Below are 19711 nucleotides of genomic sequence, written 5' to 3'. Positions count from 1 at the left end.
GTACCTCGATATTTAATGATATAATCAAATATGGGAGTTTGCATGCAAATACTGCATTATGGTTCTATGTAAACTAACAGTCTCTAGATAATTTATAAGAACAAAGTGAATCATTCACATCAAGATAAGCAGCCTGTCAACTGAAGCTCTTCCTTTGTTGAAACACAACCAAACAGTAACAACACACGTGGCACAGCGGCACACTGGAAGAGCTGCTGCCTGGAGTTCCAGTGATCCAGATTCAACCCTGACTGCCAGCGAAATTAGTGTGGAATTTGCATATTCTCCCAGCAATTGGGTGGGTTCCTCCCACGTGCTCCAGTTTTCTCCTACATCCCAAATGGGATAGTGGTTAATTCACCACGATCAATTGCCCCCAGAATATAGGTGAGTGGTAATCCCGTTGAAACCGTTGGGAACGAGGGGAGATTAAAATGATCCGGGAGGATTCAATACCAAAGACTTCAGCTTGCCTCTTCACCTCTTGCAGTTAGGGTAGGAATTATGCTTGACATCTAGCATGGATTAGGTGGAGCAAAGGGTCTGTTCCTACACTATTCTCTATCATTCTACAATGTATACCCGTTTTTTCTAAAATCATGGACAGCATCTTCAAATGAAGAAGTTTTAAGACCTGCTACAGAAATTCGTAATTTGCAAAACAAATATGACTTAATATGAAAAATTAACAAGCAACCTTTTTCATGTAGTTACCCTTTGCATTTATATTTTCTGAGCTATTGATCTACATGCATATAAAATATTTAGTTATTGGGATATGGCATGGAATAGGTCCTTCCAGCCCTTTGAGCTGTACCACCTAGCAACAGGTAAAATCTGGATTATGCAATCAGCTATTGAGAAATAAACATAAAAGGAACAAGGTCAGGTAACAGTTCCAAGATTATACAGCTCAGTAATACACTCTCCATAATGTAGTCAGGTCAATGACTACAGAGAAAAGTGAATAGTTTAAACTATTTATTTCAACTATTGAACAGTATTTAAGGTGAATAAACTCTCCTCGGGCTTCCTGCCAGGTACTGGTATCAATTACAACCGACGTTTCAATGACAAATCCGCCAGCTTCATCAGGGATGATGCCTGGGCACCTCTAGTCCGGTAGTATTAACGCACCTGTGGTCCGTCCCTCCTGATTGGTTAGCCCTTTTCCAATCAGGTTTCTGCTCTCTGAACTTCTTTACAATTGAATTCCAGTTCTTGGAAACTGAGCACAGGATGTGTATCTGTTTGGGTTATCCGGAGAAATCGATGGTAGCAGAACATTGCATTTGCAATGGCCATAGGATTGACTTAGATGGCACAAAACTACTGCGCTGCGCCTCAGCCTTTTGGGACTGCCTGGCAAAGGAAGCCATTAAAATAAAACTAGAAGAAAAGAATTTTAACAAAGACAAAGGTCTCATAAGAACATAAGAAATAGGAGGAGTTGGCCATCTGGCCAGTCGAGCCTGCTCCATCATTCAATAAGATCATGGCTGATCTGAGCATGGACTCATCTCCACCTACCTGGCTTTTCCCCATAACCCTAATTCCCCTAATATGCAAAAATCTATCCAACTTTATCTTAAATGTATTTACTGAGGTAGCCTTCACTGCTTCATTGGGCAGAGAATTCTAGATTCACCTCTCTTTGGGAAAAGCAGTTCCTCCTCATCTCTGTTCTAAATTTCCTCACTTGAATCTTGAGGCTATGTCCTCTAGTTATAGTCTCACCCACCAGTGGAAAATAACTTTCCTGCCTCTAACTTATCTATCCCTTTCATAATTTCGTATGTTTCTATAAGATCTCCTCTCATTCTTCTGAATTCCAGGGAGTATATTCCCAGGCGACTCAATCTCTCCTCATAGTCTAACCCTGTCATCTCTGGAATCAAACTGGTGAACCTCCTCTGCGCCACCTCCAAAGTCAGTATATACTTCCTCAAATAATGAGACCAGAACTGCACGCAGTACTCCAGAAGCAGTCTCACCAGTACCATGAAGTTGCAACATAACCTCCGTTCTTAAACTCAATCCCTCTAACAATGAAAACCAACACTCCATTTGCCTTCTTGATAGCCTGCTGCACCTGCAAACTAATCTTTTGTGATTCTTGCACAAGCACTCTCGATAAGGAAGATGGTAAAAGAACCTCAGGACTCACACCACCAAGACAGGAATAGTTATAAACTCTCAACCATCAAGCTCTTGAACTAGAAGGGATAACTTCACTTGCTTCGTCGCTGAACTGTTTCCACAACTTATGAACTCACTTTTAAGAACTCTTCATTACAGGTCTTGGTATTCATTCCTTACTTATTCATTATTATTATTATTCCCCTCTCTTGTATTTGCAGATTGTTATCCTTTGCTCATTGATTGTTTGTCCAACCTGATGTGTGTGGTCTTTCATTGCCTCTATTGTGCTTTTTGGATTTACTGTGTATGCCCACAGGAAACCGAATCTCATGGTTGTTTATTATCAAAGTACATATATGTTATCATAAAGTTATTTTCCTAACTTTACTTTATTAAAGGACAAAAATATAGTTAGTTCCTTTTTCTAAAGATATTGATCAAATAGGGTTAGAATATAGAAGAAAAAAGAACTTTACCAGAAGATTTTCATTCTTAAAAATTGGTGGTGGAATAATTCTGCGACCTTCACGAGGAAAGTAGACCTGTATCATCCTATCCCGTTCTTCCCAAGTTGCTTTGCGTAGCACCCCACTGGGTTCCCTCACCACGATAAACCGCTCCTTAGAAAAAGAACAAGTGAACATTTTAATTTATGACAATTAAAGACATGAGTAGTGAAAGCACAGAATCAATAATGAATGATGCTTTTTCTCTCTCTGTACTTTTAATTTCTGCTCATCAAGCCAGTTCTCATAGAGCATAGAAGACGAATGATTTCTATATCAGACATTGTCTGTACACCCTATCAAGAATAATACGGTTTCGGTATGTCCTTTAATGTATTAAGGGTGATTATCAAGTTTGACTGAGTAAATGCAATTTACCCAACTCTTTTGGTCATATATTATGTTCTGATAACATTATTTATTTTGATAATGAAGACTATGGGATGAAACATGAAAATGCCAGGAATACAAGCGGCAAGGCTGAATTTGAGGAGGGGTTAATTGATTTTTCATTATTGTGGAAAAAATATCAGAGACTCAACAGATTCAAATAAGGAAGACAGAGACTGGGACAATGATGGGAGAGTAAAGGGAAAGGTACTGTTACATGATAGTGCTGAAGAGATTGAATGATGGTGCAGAAACACTGTAGGACTGGAGAAGATGAAAATGGCAATAGCAGAATTATCACCAAATTGTGCCAAAAAATAAAAATGGAAAAGTTTACAATTAGGGAATATTGAACAAAAGATGTAAACGGCCTTTTGCTTGCAGAACTACATTGATTCTTTGCCTACATTATTATCCTGTCTGTTAAGAAATCTCTTTGCAAGGGCACTATATGCAGTTAGAATTAGGTGGCACCACAAATACGTGCAACAGCTCACTGGTAGTTATTAAGGCAAGAAATTTAACTAAAAACATCTCCAAGAACACCTTTTCTGAGGTAAATTGTGTTAAATTTGCGGCAAGTGTTGGCGAAGCGAGGTCAGGGATGAGCCGAGACGGTGTGTTGCAGAATCAATGCAGGTGGAGTGAGCTATTCAGAGACAAGGGGTTGAAGCAGAGAAGTTCCGATGCCCGTACAACTGGCCCTAGTACAATGTTGGATGGCTCTGGGCGCCGAGAGAAGTCCGGGCAGAGGAGATTCGATGCCCATACTGACCCAGGTGTGAGGTTGGATAGCTCTGGGCACTGAGCTGATTTAAAGGAGTAATGAGCTGGGAAGTTGATTGGTGAAAGAGATATGGGGCTGAAGAAGGGGGAAACTAATAGGATAAGACAGAAGGCCACGGAGTAAAGAAAAAGGGAGGAACACCAGAGGGAGGAGATGGGCAGGTAAGGAGATAAGGTGAGAGAGAGAAAAGGGAATGGGGAATGGTGGCGGGCGGGGGGGGGGGGCATTACTAGAAGTTCTAGAAATTGATGTTCATGCCATCAGGTTGGAGGCTATCCAGATGGAATATAAGGTGTTGTTCCTCCAACCTGAGTGTGGCCTCATCACGATTATAGAGGAGGCCATGGACTGACACGTTGGAATGGGTTGGAAAGTGGAATCAAAATGGGTGGCCACTGGGAGATCCTGCTTTTTCTGGCAGATGGCGTGTAGGTGCTCAGTGAAGCAGTATCCCAGTCCACATCAGGTCTCACCAATATACAGGAGGTAATACCGGAAGGATCAGATACAGTAGATGACCCCAACGAACTCTCAGGTGAAGTGTTACCTCACCTAGAAGGACCGTTTAGGACCCTGAATGGTAGTGAGGGAGGAGGTGTAGGGGCAGGTGTAGCAGTTGTTCCGCTTACAAGGATAAGTGCCAGGAGGGAGGGACAAATGGACAAGGGAGTCGCATAGAGAGTGATCCCTGCGGAAAGCAGAAAGACTGGGCGGGGGGGGGTTGCAAGATGTGCTCGGTGGTGGGATCCCGTTGAAGAGCTTGGGAGTGGCTTTGGGCTGGGTGGAGAAATCTAGACCAGGAACAAGGCACTGAGCGATATGGTCTAGGCCCAGAGCCCTTCAATGTAGCCAGGTCCAAGTGTGGGATACATCTGCTGTTTGGACAATTTAAACTCTGGCTCAGATGGAGGGGAATGCTGATTTCACACACTCTCTGTGATGTTCACACCTCTCTCCAGGGCGTCGGAGCCTTAAACTGTTCCATTGTTTGGTCAATTTAAACACCAGCCCACTTAGGCTGAAAAGACAAGAGTGTCAGAATCTGTGGGAAGAGCCGATTTTGCTCATTCATCACAATGGTCACTCCTCTCTCCATAGCAATGAGACTATGAAGACTGCCCCAGCTGCTGTACTCCATGCCCACTAACATGATGAACTGATCGGCAAGGCTTTGGGCCTATTCCAGGATTTGGATCCGAGGACTCAATTTGGTTAGGAATGTTGTTGTGCACTTCAATTGCTTGCATGATTTGTGTTTTTTTTCCTTCTTTCTTTTGTGCATCGAGTGCTGGTCTTTTAATTTTTTTCTTGCATTGCATTCTTTTGGGTTTCTTGCTTTGTGGCTATCTATAAGCAAACAAATCTCAAGGTTGTATAATTCATAAATTCTTTAATAATAAATGTACTTATAATTATTTAATTGCATGAAAGTTGTTTGCAAGCATGGTTAATGGCAAAAGCTATGTGACAGGGATATATATGTGACAAGACCACATCTGCAGTATTGGCAGCAGATTTTCATGAGCTCAGAGAGGGTGCAGCCTAGATTTACCAGAATGATGCTTGGTCCTGAAGTGTTAAAACTTGAATAGAGATGACACAAATTTGGATTATTGATGAAACTTAGATGGGTATAGGGTGCTTCCTAGATATTATGGAAAATTGATAAAGAAAATTGAAACTACAGAAATGTGCAAAAACCTTAAGCATCCTACATTTTTCATATAAATTTTGTTTTAGACTTTTTTTGTCTTCTGCATTAGTGTGTCAGTAGAAGAGAGCATATTTTAGATTTCTAAACATTCATTTTCCAAAAACTATATGTTAGAGAATATTTGTATTTTATTAAAGCAACATATAAGTAGTAGACCACTTTTCAAATAAAAACTTGATTACTTTGTATGTATTTAGCCTAGCGCATGATTAAACAAAGATAACAAACAGGTTGCTAATGATCAATAACATAATGAGTTGAATGAACTATATGGATTAACTGAAACAGAAATGGGTATAGAAGGAATCAAACTGGGCTAAGGACAAACGAACTTAAAGGCAAAAGTGGAGCAGATGTAACAGCTTAACCTTCAAATCATCAATTCTTACACCGCGGCAAGAGTGAGCATAGCAGCAAGACACAAGGTGGTCATCCTGCATCAGCAAGGTGTCTCCCAAGCAGAGATTTCACGGCAGACAATTGTTTCAATATGTGCTGCCCAAACTCTTTTGAAGCCCAAAAATCGGGCAAGGCTGAGGACCAGAAGCACAGAGGTCAGCCACGGAATCTGAGTGCAGCAGATGAGAGATATTTCAAAGTGACGTCCCTTCTTAAATCGGAAAATGTCCATCACTGCTATCTGCTCTGATCTCACAGAAACCACTGGAACCCAAGTACACCCTTCTCGAGTCCGGAGAAATCTTGTCAGAAGAGGTCTTCATGGAAAAGTTGCTGATAAAAAGCAATTCCACCGAAATGGAAACAGAGCCAAGAGATTCACTCTCACAAGAAAAACACCATGTCTGGGGTGCTGAGCAACGGCAGCAAGTGCTCTGGACTGACCAGTCAAAATCTGAAAAATTTTGGCTCAAACAGGAGACAGCTTCTCTGTAGAAGAGCTGTTAAGTGCTACATGGATGAACACTGCAGGCAGCAGTGAAGTACAATGGAGGTTCCCTGCAGGTTCGGGGCTCATTTCTACAAATGGAATTGTTGATCAGGTCAGAATTAATGGAATCCACAATGCTGAGAAGTACAGGCAGATTGGTTATTGATGAGGAACCGGGACATCCATGGGGCTGCTCCCTGAGGGTACACATCATCCAGGCCGATCCTGGAGATAGCCAGAGAGTGGTGGTAGACAGTTGCCTCTCTGACCGAAGGCATGTGGCTAGTGAAGAGCTGCAGGGATCATTGTTGGAACCATTGTTGTTTGTCATCTATATCAACAATCTGGATGATAATGTGGTAAACTAGATCAACAAAGTTGCACGTAACATCAAGATTGTGGTTGGACAGTGAGGAAGACTATCAAAGTTGGTTCAACTGGAAAAGTGGGTTGAAAAATGGCAGACAGAATTTAGTGCAGACAAGTGTGAGGTGTTGCAGTTTAAGAGGACAAACCAAGGTAGGACTTACACAGTCAGCGGTAGGGAATTGAGGTGTGGGGTAGAACAGAGGGATCTAGGTATACAGATCCACAATTCCATGAAAGTGCTGTCACAGGTTGCTAGGGTCATAAAGAAACTTTTGGAACATTGGTCTTCTAGAACTCGGGGACATTGCCTCAAGATTCAGGGGAGAAGATTTAGGATGGAGATGAGGAGAAACTGTTTTTCCCAGAGAGTGGTGAATCTGTGGAATTCTCTGCCCAGGGAAGCAGTTGAGGCTTCTTCGCTAAATATATGTAAGAAAGTTAGATAGATTTTTACACAGTAAGAGAATTAAGGGTTATGGGGAAAAGGCAGGTAGATGGAGCTGAGTTTATGGACAGATCAGCCATGATCTTACTGAATGGCAGGGCAGGCTCGATGGACTGGATGGCCTACTCTTGCTCCTGTTTCCTATGTCCTTCATAAATCAATCTATTGAATGCAGGAGATGGGATGTTTGGTTAAAGTTGTGTAAGACATTGGTGAGGCCTAATTTAAAGTATTGTGTGCAGTTTTGGTCAGCTACCTACAGGAAAGATGTAAATAAGATTGACACAGTGCAGAGAAAATCCACAAGGATGTTGCCACGACTTGAGGACCTGTGTTATTGGGAAAGGTGATGACTTTATTCCTTAAAACATGGTAGAGGAGAGATTTGATAGTGGTGTACAAAATTATGAGAGGCATAGATAGGGTAAACGCAAGCCGGCCTTTTCCACTGAAGTTGGGTGAGATTACATCTAGAGGTTAAGGGTGAAAGTTGAAATGTTTAAGAGGAACATGAGGGTGAACTTGTTCACTCAGAAGGTGGTGGGAGTGGAACGAGATACCAATGCAAGTGGTGGATGAGGAGTTGATTTCAACATTTAAGAGAAATTTGGATATGTACATGGATTGGAGGGGTTGGGTCCAGATGCAGGTCAATGAGGTTAGGCAGATTAATGATTTGGCATGAGCTAGATGGGCTGAATGGCCTGTTTCTATGCCATAGTGTTCTATGATTCTATGACTCTATTCTCAATCATGCATCATGGAGAAATCTGATTGGTTCCAACTTCATTTAGCAGCAGGGCAATATTCCCAAATACAATCCAAGGTCATGAAGAACAACTTTTAGCGAAAAGACGAAGCAGGAGTTCTGCAATAGAGGGAAAAGCCTCCACAGAACCCTGATCTCAACATCACCAGGGCTGTTTGGGATAATCTGGAGAGACAGAAACAGCAAAACAGCCAAAGTCTGCAGAGGAACTGTGGCAAGTTCTCCAAGATGCTTGGAACAACCTACCAACCGATTTTGGTATGACAGTGTACCTATGAGAATTGATGCAGTTTTAAAGGACAAGGGTGGTCATACAAAATAGGTACATTTAATGTCAGAGGAATGTATACAATATGCATCCTGAAATTCTTTTTCTTCGCAAACAGCCATGAAAACAGAGGAGTGCCCCAAAGAATGAATGACAGTTAAATTTTAGAACTCCAAAGCCCTCACCCTATCGATTTGATCTAGTTTCTTTTTTACTGCTTACTGTTCTTTATAGTATGTTTTTGATATTTAGAAACTTATCATTTCATTATTTTTGAAAGCATCTTCGCTTTACAGAATTCTTTTTATATGTGCCGAAGATATTTGCACAGGATTGCAGTTCAGTTGATTAGTCCAGTGTCAGGGAAATAAAGTCAAAAAGTTGATGCCAGCATTCGAGGCATGAAGCTGGAAACCAACTATGTGCAAGAACAGCTAGGAACTCTCTGAAACAATCAGCAATTAATGCTGGGTCAATTTTTAGTTTCAAAATACAGTTTGATTATTTTAAGTTAACCAAAATTATTAAAGAATATAGTGCACATCAACTGTGATCTCATTCCATTGCTGAGCAGACTTGAGGGGTTAAATGGACCATTCCTGCTCAAATTCCCTGGAAAATAATTACTGATATTAAGAGTAACATCCTCATCCAACACAATCAATGAGTTGGTTCTTTTGGACTATTGATTCTACAGATTAGTTTAATCAATAAACAAAACATGTTAGCCTACTTTGGCAAACCAATTCCCTCCTCTAGCATACGACAAAAAATACCAGTGTTTCAATGCATTCCTATACATTCTGTCCTTAAATGCTTAGGAATTACTCTGATCCCAATAAATGGTCATGTTTTCAAACTTGATTTGCAATTTTGTAGCCCAAATAAATTAATTAAAATGCTGAAAAGCTGGTGTAATATGCAAGCTAAGAGTAGGAATGTTAGGCCTATTCAAACCCCAGAATACTTACTTTGTGTGGAATGTTATAGGTTATATCTGTGAAGACATATTTAGCTGTTTCCAAACCTTCAAGAATCTTATCTTCTGCAAGTACGTCACAAATTGGTTCCCTTTCATTCAGGACTGGTGGCATGCGGAGACGATCTTTAGCTGCTTCCACAGCTTTAAGCCGAGTCTGGAGAAAATTCATCGTAATTATGTCAGCTGCTTTGCTCAATTATGAGTCATCTTACCAACTCTGCACAATTATTGAAGGTGGCTTACATACCATTTTGTTACTCACATGCCTTGCATTCACTGAAAATAAGAACAAGACTTGTGTTTCTCCATGTCTGCAGACGGGCTAGTAGCAAGTTCCATTGTGATGTTTGAGAAGGTATTGGATAAATATATGCGGAGCAAAAATTTGCAAAACTACAGAGAAGTGGGGCAATGGGCGAAACTAGATAAAGGTGCCACATAGTCTCCTTCTATAGTGTAATAACTCTATACTGCTTTGAATTCAAGTCACTGAGAAAACAAATCTTACCTTGCTACTTGCCTTATGTGAGAAGTTTACACTCCTCTCAGATATATAATCTATTGACTTAGTGAGATCTCAGAGTGAGGGCAGTCATGACTTGACAAACCCAAATAAATACAGGGGAACTGCAGGATTCAATCCGAAAACACAATTTTCATCTCCAAGCATTGGCTAGGCCCTAACTTTCAGCCAGTCAGGTATACCACAGCTATTTGGATGCACCATCAGCCTGCAGAACGAGGGCAAAGAAACTCAGCTGGTAGTCACTTTCCAACTGCAGCCGGATTCAAATCACATTTACTGTGCTGTTGTGCCACAGGATTCATATATGGAATCGTTGTGCTTGTCAAGTCTGACAGGTCATATTAAATACAAACATAAATTAATTTATTCCATGAGAATAAATTACACAATAGCAACCGTTAAAGAAATGCTTTCCCCAATAAATTAAAAAAATTTTTTACCATTTACCTTGCATTATATTTCAAAACAATTGCTATCTAAACAAGAACGAGGATTATCTCATCTTCTCCTCACAGACATTTGAGTTGTTGGAACAATGTCGATATGCGTTTGCTCATTTATTTAAATATAAATAAAAAATTCTGAACTGGCAACCGATGGTAAATTTACCTCCTCAAGCTGCTCATCAGTCATTAGACTGTATTGAGGTGGCTTCAAATGCTGCTTATTCGGCTTGAAGACCTTCTCCAGATTCAAGCCTGTTATTCTGGTAAGAATACTTTGGACATCTTTGTCCATGAATTGAGGTTTTCTGATACCCGCGGCTTTGACCTCTGTGAAACAAGGAGAGGGAAGAGAATGTAAAATATGTTTCATTTCTATATAATACTGCGTCTGGATCAAGTGAAATGTTGCCAAAACATTTCCATAAATTTCTTAAGCAAATTGTCATGACAGAGATGAACAAATAATTCTCCCCCACACATTATTAATCTGTGATCACCAACATTAATGACTAAATTTGCATTGCCAAATCAAGGAATACATAAATCAAATCAGCTTCTGCATAGAAGCTTATCAGACGCTGAATGAAAATACATCCTCAGGTCCACAAAGGGCACAACATTTTGTCATTAGAAACAAAATTGAGAGCATACTTAAAGCATAACACACTGAAAAATGCTGTTTTAACTGGACAAATGGCAAAATCAAAGTGGAGTGGTCCAATCACAAACAAGAGAAAGTTTGCAGATGCTGGAAATCCAAGCAACACGCTCAAAATGCTGGAGGAACTCAGCAGGCCAGGCAACATCTATGGAAAAGAGTAAACAGTCGATGTTTCGGGCCAAGACCCTTCATTAGGTCCTCTCATTTCCATAGATGCTGCCTACCCTGCGTTCCTGCAGCATTTTGTGCGTGTTGCTCAAAGTGGGGTAGGCTCTTTTAGCCAGTTCCACTCTACATCTTTGGTGTGCTCAAGTGTTAGATTAAAACAACTTATTCCTTTCAGATATCGAGTTCATATCTCAAAATGTATCAGTCAGTATTCGAATGGCAGAGGAAGCATAGCTTAATTCACTGCAGGTTTTGAGTATTTCCCCATATCTACAGCGCATAAAAAAACCTTATCACTCAAAAGCAAAATATATGAAAAAGGCTTTCAATTATGCAAATACAATTACTTCTGAAGACAAAAGAGACTGCAGATGCTGGAATCCAACAGGCTGTCTATTGCCTATAACTGACGAATACGTCATCAACAGAACTGCCAACTCAGGGTTCCTGGATGTAGCCTCACACAAATCTCCATACCCATCCAACCCCATTATGCAATTTCCCTTCTGGATTTATTTTTTTTACAAAATACAAAACCTTCAAAAAATGGAAAAAAACCCCACAGAATTTGTTTTCATTCATTCCTTCCTGGGTTTCTATCAACTTCTTTGGGTTCATTGTAACAACAAAATTGAACATGTGAAGGGAAAGATTGAGATATTTAAGGATTACTTTACCATAGGGAGTAACACAGGCATGGGGAAAGCACACACAGTTCTAATTTCATCAGGACAACTCTGCTCTATACATTGCTACAGCCTCGAGTCAAAGCATTCCAATACGAGACCACTTGCCTCAACATCAAAGCAGCATTTGACCAATTCCAGCACCACAGAGCTTTAACAAAGCTTATATCAGTAGGAGACAAAGAAGTGAAGATTCATTAACAGGCCTAACACAAGGCAACAACTGCCTTTACATTCTCAAAGAGCAAAATGACAGACAATTGCCAATCAACTGCCACTTTGTGGAAGAAGGTACAGCATTTAAAAACCATCTAGATAAGTCTGTGGACAGGCAGGTTTAGAAGGCCATAAGCCAAACACAGGCAGGTGGGACGATCTCTCTGTGCAACACAGCAGACAAAAGGGAAATGGAACAAATGGTTTGCTTCCATGCTGTAAGACCCTATGACTTGTCAGAACACCTTCTCACCTGCCACCCTGTTACCTTAACCAGACTGACCACAATTTTAAAAGCATGAGGAGAGTTGGGAATCAGTATACAAGTAAAACAAAACTGTTTCAGCAGTGGTTAAAAAACCCACTGAACTAATTTTAATTCTCACATGCCCAACTTCACTCAAATATTTAAGCTTATTTTGAAAAGACTGAATACCTTGTGCATGTTGATAGCACAGTGAATATAATTGAGTGCATTTGTATGAAAAGTTTATTTTGATACGTCTAAATATGAACTAGGAGCAGGCTATGTTTGAGTTGTGATGAGAATACACATAAATTAAGATGTTAGCTGGCCTGGGCTAGCACCAGTGGCATCAGCAGTTGGTCTGCCACCTGTCCTCAGGGGAGGGAGAGATAAGGAATACCATGAAGCAGCATTTGGAGATGTTAATGAAGGAGCCATCAGTCTGGGTATTGTCAAGATCAGCTCCCCCTTTGAACCCTGAACTGTTTGAAGTGATGGACAGGCGATACGCCAGCAGGGGGATAAAAAGGGACAGGTTCACTAAGGCAAAACACACACGACACCACGAGGTAACGAGACCCTGGAAGCGGGGCCCCCCCGCAAGTCGGCGGGAGTCGTTTGGAAGGCTGGTTGCGGAACCAAGCCATAGACGCACAGGGTGGAAAGGTACGATCAGCGGGAACCCGGTGTGTGTCCACCCTTGCTTGGGTGCCAGGTTCACTGCAGAGGATCGACTGCATCTGGAGGAGGGCTCACAGTCGGTGACCTCAGGTGACATCACAAAGGACCCGCCCGAAAGCTGCTTGTGAGCGATATCGCAGGTCTGTGTGTGGAAGCCGTTCTGAATGATCAATCGTTCTCGTTCTCTCTCTCCTTCCCCCACATTGTCCATCGCCATGGCAATGATTACTGCGAACTGAACTAAATTGGACTGAACTTTGCGTCACTTTGAAATTGGTCATTTACCCCTAGACAACGATAGAGCTTGATTGATGCTGTTATCTTAATTCTGTGCACATGTGTGTTTATCATTGCTGAACTGTTGCATTTATATCCTTTCGATTACTGTGTTGCTTGTTTCTTTAATAAAACTTTCTTAGTTCTAGTAATCCAGACTCCATTTCTGCTGGTTTGCCAACCCAGTTACAGGGTACGTAACAGAGTGGAATCAGTCTACCTGCCCTCTAACTTCACAACATGCAACCCCTGCACTTCCTCCTAATTTCATCCCATCATCTGGCTTAGCCCCTTCTTCACTGATCAGATGCTGTTTGTGTCTCAGGTGGCACTAGCAGCAGCTGGAACAGTAGAGCTTTATCAAGCATGGCTAACTACACACTCCATTTTTACATAGTTTTTTTTAAATTCTGGAAAAAGTCAGTATGTAAAATTAAGTAATTTCTAAACTGCTCGATCAATATTGCAACTGTTGCGCCACACTCGTAAATTGTGTTAAGATAAATATATGTATAAAGACAAAGCAGAGCATTGCTAAAAATACATTTATATTTCAACAGTTTGTTAAAGTTTAGAATTTGGAAAAAACCAGCAGGGATTCTTCCCATTTACCTGTACGCCCCATTCATTTATTACCTCTAAGAATTAGTGTGAGGTCAACTATTGTCTGGTATTGCAGGAAAACACAGCTCCTTGTTGAAAAGTCTACAAAACAAGCTTGTTTGCCCGAGCAGCGCACACACGCATAATGCTGGAGGAACTCTGCAAGTAGAGCAGGTTCTATGGAAGGGAATAACGAGTCGTCGTTTCAGGCCAAGACCATTCATCAGCACTCGAATGAAAGCAGGCAGAATATGAAGGTTGGGGAAGAAAAAGAGTCCAAGTTAGCAGGTGATAGGTGAGACCACGTGAGGGGAAAGGTGGGTTGGTTTGGATGAAGTAAGAAGCTGGGAGTTGACTGGTGGAAGAGGTAAAATAGGAGAGGTCAGTGAACCATGGAAGAAAGGGAAGGAGGAAGGGAGCGAGAGGGAGGTGAAAGACAGCTGAGTAGATGAGGTGAGAAGGCAATCAGAATGAGGAATGGGAAGAGAGTTACCCTCACAAGATGTGCCCGACTTGGTAAGGACCTCCAGTATTTTGCTTGTGTTGCTCAAGATTTCCAGCACTGGCAGAATCTCGTGTTTAATCTCACTTGCCGGATGCAGAAATTTCTTCTCCATTTGGAAGCATCTGATTTAGTTAAGTACAGTGTTAGTTGGCAGAATCAAGGGTAATTTGTACTTGAATATGTCTGGAGCTTATCAGCTAAACCACAAAACTTTTCCAGCACAAAGCACCTGCAGGATTCACTCTGCTCAACCTACATGTGCATCCTACTTGTCAGTGCATTAGATTGTATTAGGTGAAGAACAAAAACCCTTAGACCAGTACCCACCGACTTCTCTGTCTCTGCTGGAGAGTCTGACTGGTTAATTAAGCAATAAACAGTGCTATCAGGTGTAAATAAAAAAGAATGGCTGCCCATTTAACACATATTAATTTTGTCTTCAAGGACTATTAACTCAGGATGGACAAATATAATTTTGAGTAGCTGTTAGGAACACAGATTCCCTGGTCCCTTCTTCTTTCCCCACAAATTGTTACCAATCCCATGCAATAATAGGACATACAAAACGTGCCCTTCTTCTTCACTTCTCACCATACAGCTATCTCTCCATAAGCACTTCTTCACTTGTGCTTCTTCCAATCCAGTGTACTACAGTGTTCATTATGAGGTGCTATCTAAGCTGCAGTGACGATAGGGTGACACATTGCAAATCAGCCTCATTCTGTCCACAGAAGTCACCCCAAATTTCTGAGTGACAACTATCTTAATCCTTCAAACAACAGGAATTCTGCAGATGCTGGAAATTCAAGCAACATACATCAAAGTTGCTGGTGAACGCAGCAGGCCAGGCAGCATCTATAGGAAGAGGCGCAGTCGACGTTTCAGACCGAGACCCTTTGTCAGGACTGACGAAGGGTCTCGGCCTGAAACGTCGACTGCGCCTCTTCCTATAGATGCTGCTTGGCCTGCTGCGTTCACCAGCAACTTTGATGTATCTTAATCCTTCATCCACTCTCAGTTTCAATGACCTCTCTGCTCATCTTCCTGCACTTTCACAACGAGGCTCAACAAAAACTCATCTGCCTGGGCACAATTCAACTTTCCAGACTCAATACTTAATTCTTCATCTTCAGGTAATTTACTATTTCTGTCTTAGGACTGAAGGAGTCATCTTTATGTGATTCTGGTTCATAGATTTTCTCTCTTCAATTGTACCTATCAGGCACTTTCCACAGCAAAACAAATGCTCCTAGTACCTATTTGACCTAATCTCACCATATCATAGACATTTCCTTTACCTACCAACCACCTACTCCACAAATCAACATCAACTTTTATTTACTATCTCTTTACCAATTCTGAAAATGGGTCTCTGATCTGAAGTATTACCTGTTTTTCCTTTTACAGATGTTGCCAGTTTCCATCATTTACTATTTTAATACAAATTTCCTCATGTACAGAATTGGGTGCAACACTATTTATGTGAGTGCATGCTCATCATTCCTTTGATTATTGTACAGTATCGCCCAATACCCCAAAGAACTGGGATAAAATACTTTGAAGCTATTCATCTCCTTCCAGCTAAGTAATACCATTCAGTCAATGATGCAAGCAAATCTCTGACCAAAACCCAAATATGGTCACTTGATTCACTATAGGTCAGAAGTGAGGATGGTTGTTGATGATCCAACTGCTACTCCTCAAAAAAAAAATGAAACAATCCTTGCCTGCATGAAACAAGACTCAAAACAACATTCAGTCAGCAGTGATTCTGCAGCAATTCAATCTTTTCAAAGGCAATAGAGTGAGTAATAAAAATCACATTTAAAAATACTTATTTTCCGCAACATCACTTTCTGTGGGTCATGGACAGAATCCAGTCAACAGGATCAAGGTGCTCTTGTTACTTTATCTAAGAGCAGCAAGATTCATATCTCACAACTGCACTGCAGCAGCCACCCAAGACATTTTCCAGTTAATCTGGGGTTCAGAAATGAAGAAGACCTCAACAAATGAAGATAAATCTACCACCATCACGCTGATGATTGTCTTTGTGTGTGATTGGGTACATAAACAAGTGCCACGACGCTTATGAGATTCAACTTGCCCCTAGTGTTGTGCAGAACAAGTCCAGCCACATTGCCTTGGAGTCCAGCTTTCAGATGGATCATTCTACGCCACCTGCCCTTTGTACATCTTATCCCAAACTACACTTTTGAAAACAAATCAGTTAAGCAGTGGTCTGCACAAAATAGATAAGACGGACGCTGTTGGGTATTATCAGTCATTAGACAGAATGCCTCATCACCAGTACTTTCAAAAGCACCAACACCTTTTTGGGCTGGCAGTGAGGAAGGCTTTCTGTCAAATCTCCCATGCTTGGATGAACACTGGCCAGGACAATGACAGCTGCACTGGAAATGAAACTACTGTACTTCTCCTTCAACAATACTCTTGCTTGGAAAGGCTGGGAAGAGATAATCAAAGTTAAACCCAAAAACCTACATTAAATGGGATTGTGTGCTTATATAGACTGTTCCCAGGAACACAGGACAGATATTAATTGGGGGTCAGTGTGGACATGGTGGAGGATTACAAATACCTGGGGATACGAAATGACAATAAACTGGACTTGTTAAAGAACACTGAGGCTGTCTACAAGAAGGGTCAGAGCCATCTCTATTTCCTGAGGAGATTGAGGTCCTTTAACATCTGTCGGACGATGCTGAGGATGTTCTACGAGTCTGTGGTGGCCAGTGCTATCATGTTTGCTGTTGTGTGCTGGGGCAGCAGGCTGAGGGTAGCAGACACCAACGGAATCAACAAACTCAGTCGTAAGGCCAGTGATGTTGTGGGGATGGAACTGGACTCTCTGACGGTGGTGTCTGAAAAGAGGATGCTGTCCAAGTTGCATACCATCTTGGACAATGTCTCCCATCCACTACATAATGTACTGGTTGGGCACAGGAGTACATTCAGCCAGAGACTCATTCCACCGAGATGCAACACAGAGCGTCACAGGAAGTCATTCCTGCCTGTGGCCATCAAACATTACAACTCCTCCCTTGGAGGGTCAGACACCCTGAGCCAACAGGCTGGTCCTGGACTTACTTCCTGGCATAATTTACATATTACTATTTAATTATTTATGGTTTTATTTATGGTGCAACTGTAACGAAAACCAGTTTCCCTCGGGATCAATAAAGTATGACTATGACTATAATTGCTTTTGGAAAGAATCTAGTCAACCGGAGCAAGGTAAAACACCAATACAGCATAAAACGTTTTCTGAAATAAACTGATCCACATTGGACTTCAAAGAAGAATATTGTCCATGGCTATATGGTGCAAACTAGGAGACCTGTGTTGAGGTCTACCTGCTGAGAGATGTGCTGAAGCTGGCTGCTGTTACTGCAAAGATTCTTTAGGAGATGAAGCCCACAGTTTAAAGACTTCTGTCACTACACACTAATTGATTCAAATCTATTCACCCCATGAACTATTTGCTCTAGAATTGTCCAGAACTGATTATTCATGTGATAACGTTGTGATTGCAATAACATAAATTGTGGAGAAAATGTTGACTTGAAGATTCTTTTTATGTACATTTATTTTATGAATAAAGTATTTTTTTGAAATAAAGAACTGATGGGCTTAATAGCAACTAATCTTGTAAAATATTTCCCATCCTCAGCTCCTCTATTTCAAATTAAACCAGCTCCGACTTGATGAGCATTTTTAATGAACAGAACCCCCCCCCCCCAAAAAAAAGACCTGGATCAACACGTTAATGTCGTGTGGAGGCTTGCGTGCTTCAAGAACTCCAACAGGCGATGCCAACTCAGGGCCACCCATGTTGGACCGGCTGTGGACGAGATAGATGCCAGACGAAGATTATTCTAACCCAGGCTCCCGAACGGTCAGACTCGCGTCTGTCCTCCTGGGCCATGCCATACGAAACAATAACAATCAACAGAACAGACTTTAGCCAGATACCATTCAGATAGAGGCCACAGTTTAAGGACTACACACGTTTTGATTCAAATCTGATCACCATGCGAGCAGGTGAACTTACCAACATTCATTTTATGTTGACAACTTTGTAATTAATAAGACTATAAATGTTACTCCAGCATATTGTGGGACCGGAGAGCTGCTGTGTTAAGGGTAGGCGCAAATGCATAGGCATTGCCAGCTTACCGGATTCTCCGGGGGTCTGGGTGCAAAGACCTCTAACATACGGCTGTTCCGCGCTTGCAAAAAGCCGGGCGCTTTGAATGATACACCGCGTTGTCCTGAGCGCGGCCATGTTCGCCTTCACTTCTGCGACAAGGGGGAGGGAGGTGACCTTCCTCTTTGAGAAAGCTGCATTCTGGGAGATGGAGTTCTCGGGCGATTTTGCCGTTGCATCTCAGTAGTGCGATCGCTCGAGTCGAGTAAGATGTTATCCTCAACTTTAAATGTTGGCTATTGGTGGGTCCTCTGGTAGCTGTAGAGACAGATCCGGGATTCACATATTCTGCTGCAGTATGAATATGAGGAAATGGTGTCTGTGATTAGTGGTTGGTGTTTTTTGGTTGTTCGTTCTTTCCTTCTGCAGCTGCCGCTTGTTTTCCGCAGCACAGCGGAGGTAGCGCAGTTCACTCCCGAGCGGATTGAGTGTAATGTCTCTCCAATTCTTAGATGCTGGATTTCTTCAGACTGATTTTGATTTTGTCTTTGAAGCATTTCCTAAGCCCACTAAGGGTTTGCTGACCTTCCTTCAGAATCGGGTTTATTATCACCGGCATGTGTCGTAACTTAGTAGCAGCGGTTCACTCCAATACATGATATAGAAGAAACAAAATAAAATAGTTATAATAAATAATTCAATCAATTACAGTATACGTATATTGAATAGATTAAAACTCGTGCAAAAAACTGAAATAATATATTGTGACGTTCTGGAGGGGGGGGGGTGTGGTCGACAGCCCGCCCCCGCATTTCTGATCGCGCAAACACGAGGAAATCTGCAGATGCTGGAATTTCAAGCAACACACATAAAAAATGCTGGTGACGCAGCAGACCAGGCAGCATCTATAGGAAGAGGTACAGTCGACGTTTCGGGCCGAGACCCTTCGTCAGAACTAACTGAAAGAGGAGCTAGTAAGAGATTTGAAAGTGGGAGAGGGAGGGGGGAGATCCAAAATGATAGGAGAAGACAGGAGGGGGAGGGATGGAGCCAAGAGCTGGACAGTTGATTGGCAAAAGGGAGATGAGAGGATCATGGGACAGGAGGCCTAGGGAGAAAGAAAAGGGGGAGGGGGGAACCCAGAGGATGGGCAAGGGGTATAGTGAGAGGGAAAGGGGGAAAAAATAATAAATAAATAAATAACAGATGGGGTACGAAGGGGAGGAGGGGCAGTAACAGAAGTTAGAGAAGTCAATGTTCATGC

General features: G+C 41.7%; 1 protein-coding gene across 1 annotated transcript in view; it reads right to left on the bottom strand.

The window, feature by feature from the left end:
* The window catches only part of mrps22 (mitochondrial ribosomal protein S22), a 38102-nt gene extending 19480 nt beyond the window's left edge, over positions 1 to 18622 (bottom strand). The window contains exons 1-4 of the mRNA XM_063044920.1: positions 18477 to 18622; positions 10397 to 10560; positions 9251 to 9415; positions 2619 to 2762 (exon numbers count right to left, since the gene is read on the bottom strand). Of these exons, the coding sequence (XP_062900990.1) occupies positions 2619 to 2762; positions 9251 to 9415; positions 10397 to 10560; positions 18477 to 18585 (582 nt within the window). The 5' untranslated portion in view covers positions 18586 to 18622. The remainder of the gene's footprint in view (positions 1 to 2618; positions 2763 to 9250; positions 9416 to 10396; positions 10561 to 18476) is intronic.
* Positions 18623 to 19711: the final 1089 nt, after the last annotated feature.

This window comes from Mobula hypostoma, chromosome 4 (assembly GCF_963921235.1).
Source record: "Mobula hypostoma chromosome 4, sMobHyp1.1, whole genome shotgun sequence".
NCBI classification, from domain to species: domain Eukaryota; kingdom Metazoa; phylum Chordata; class Chondrichthyes; order Myliobatiformes; family Myliobatidae; genus Mobula; species Mobula hypostoma.
Note: the sequence above shows the minus strand (reverse complement) of the source record. Positions and strands in the feature narration are given on the sequence as shown.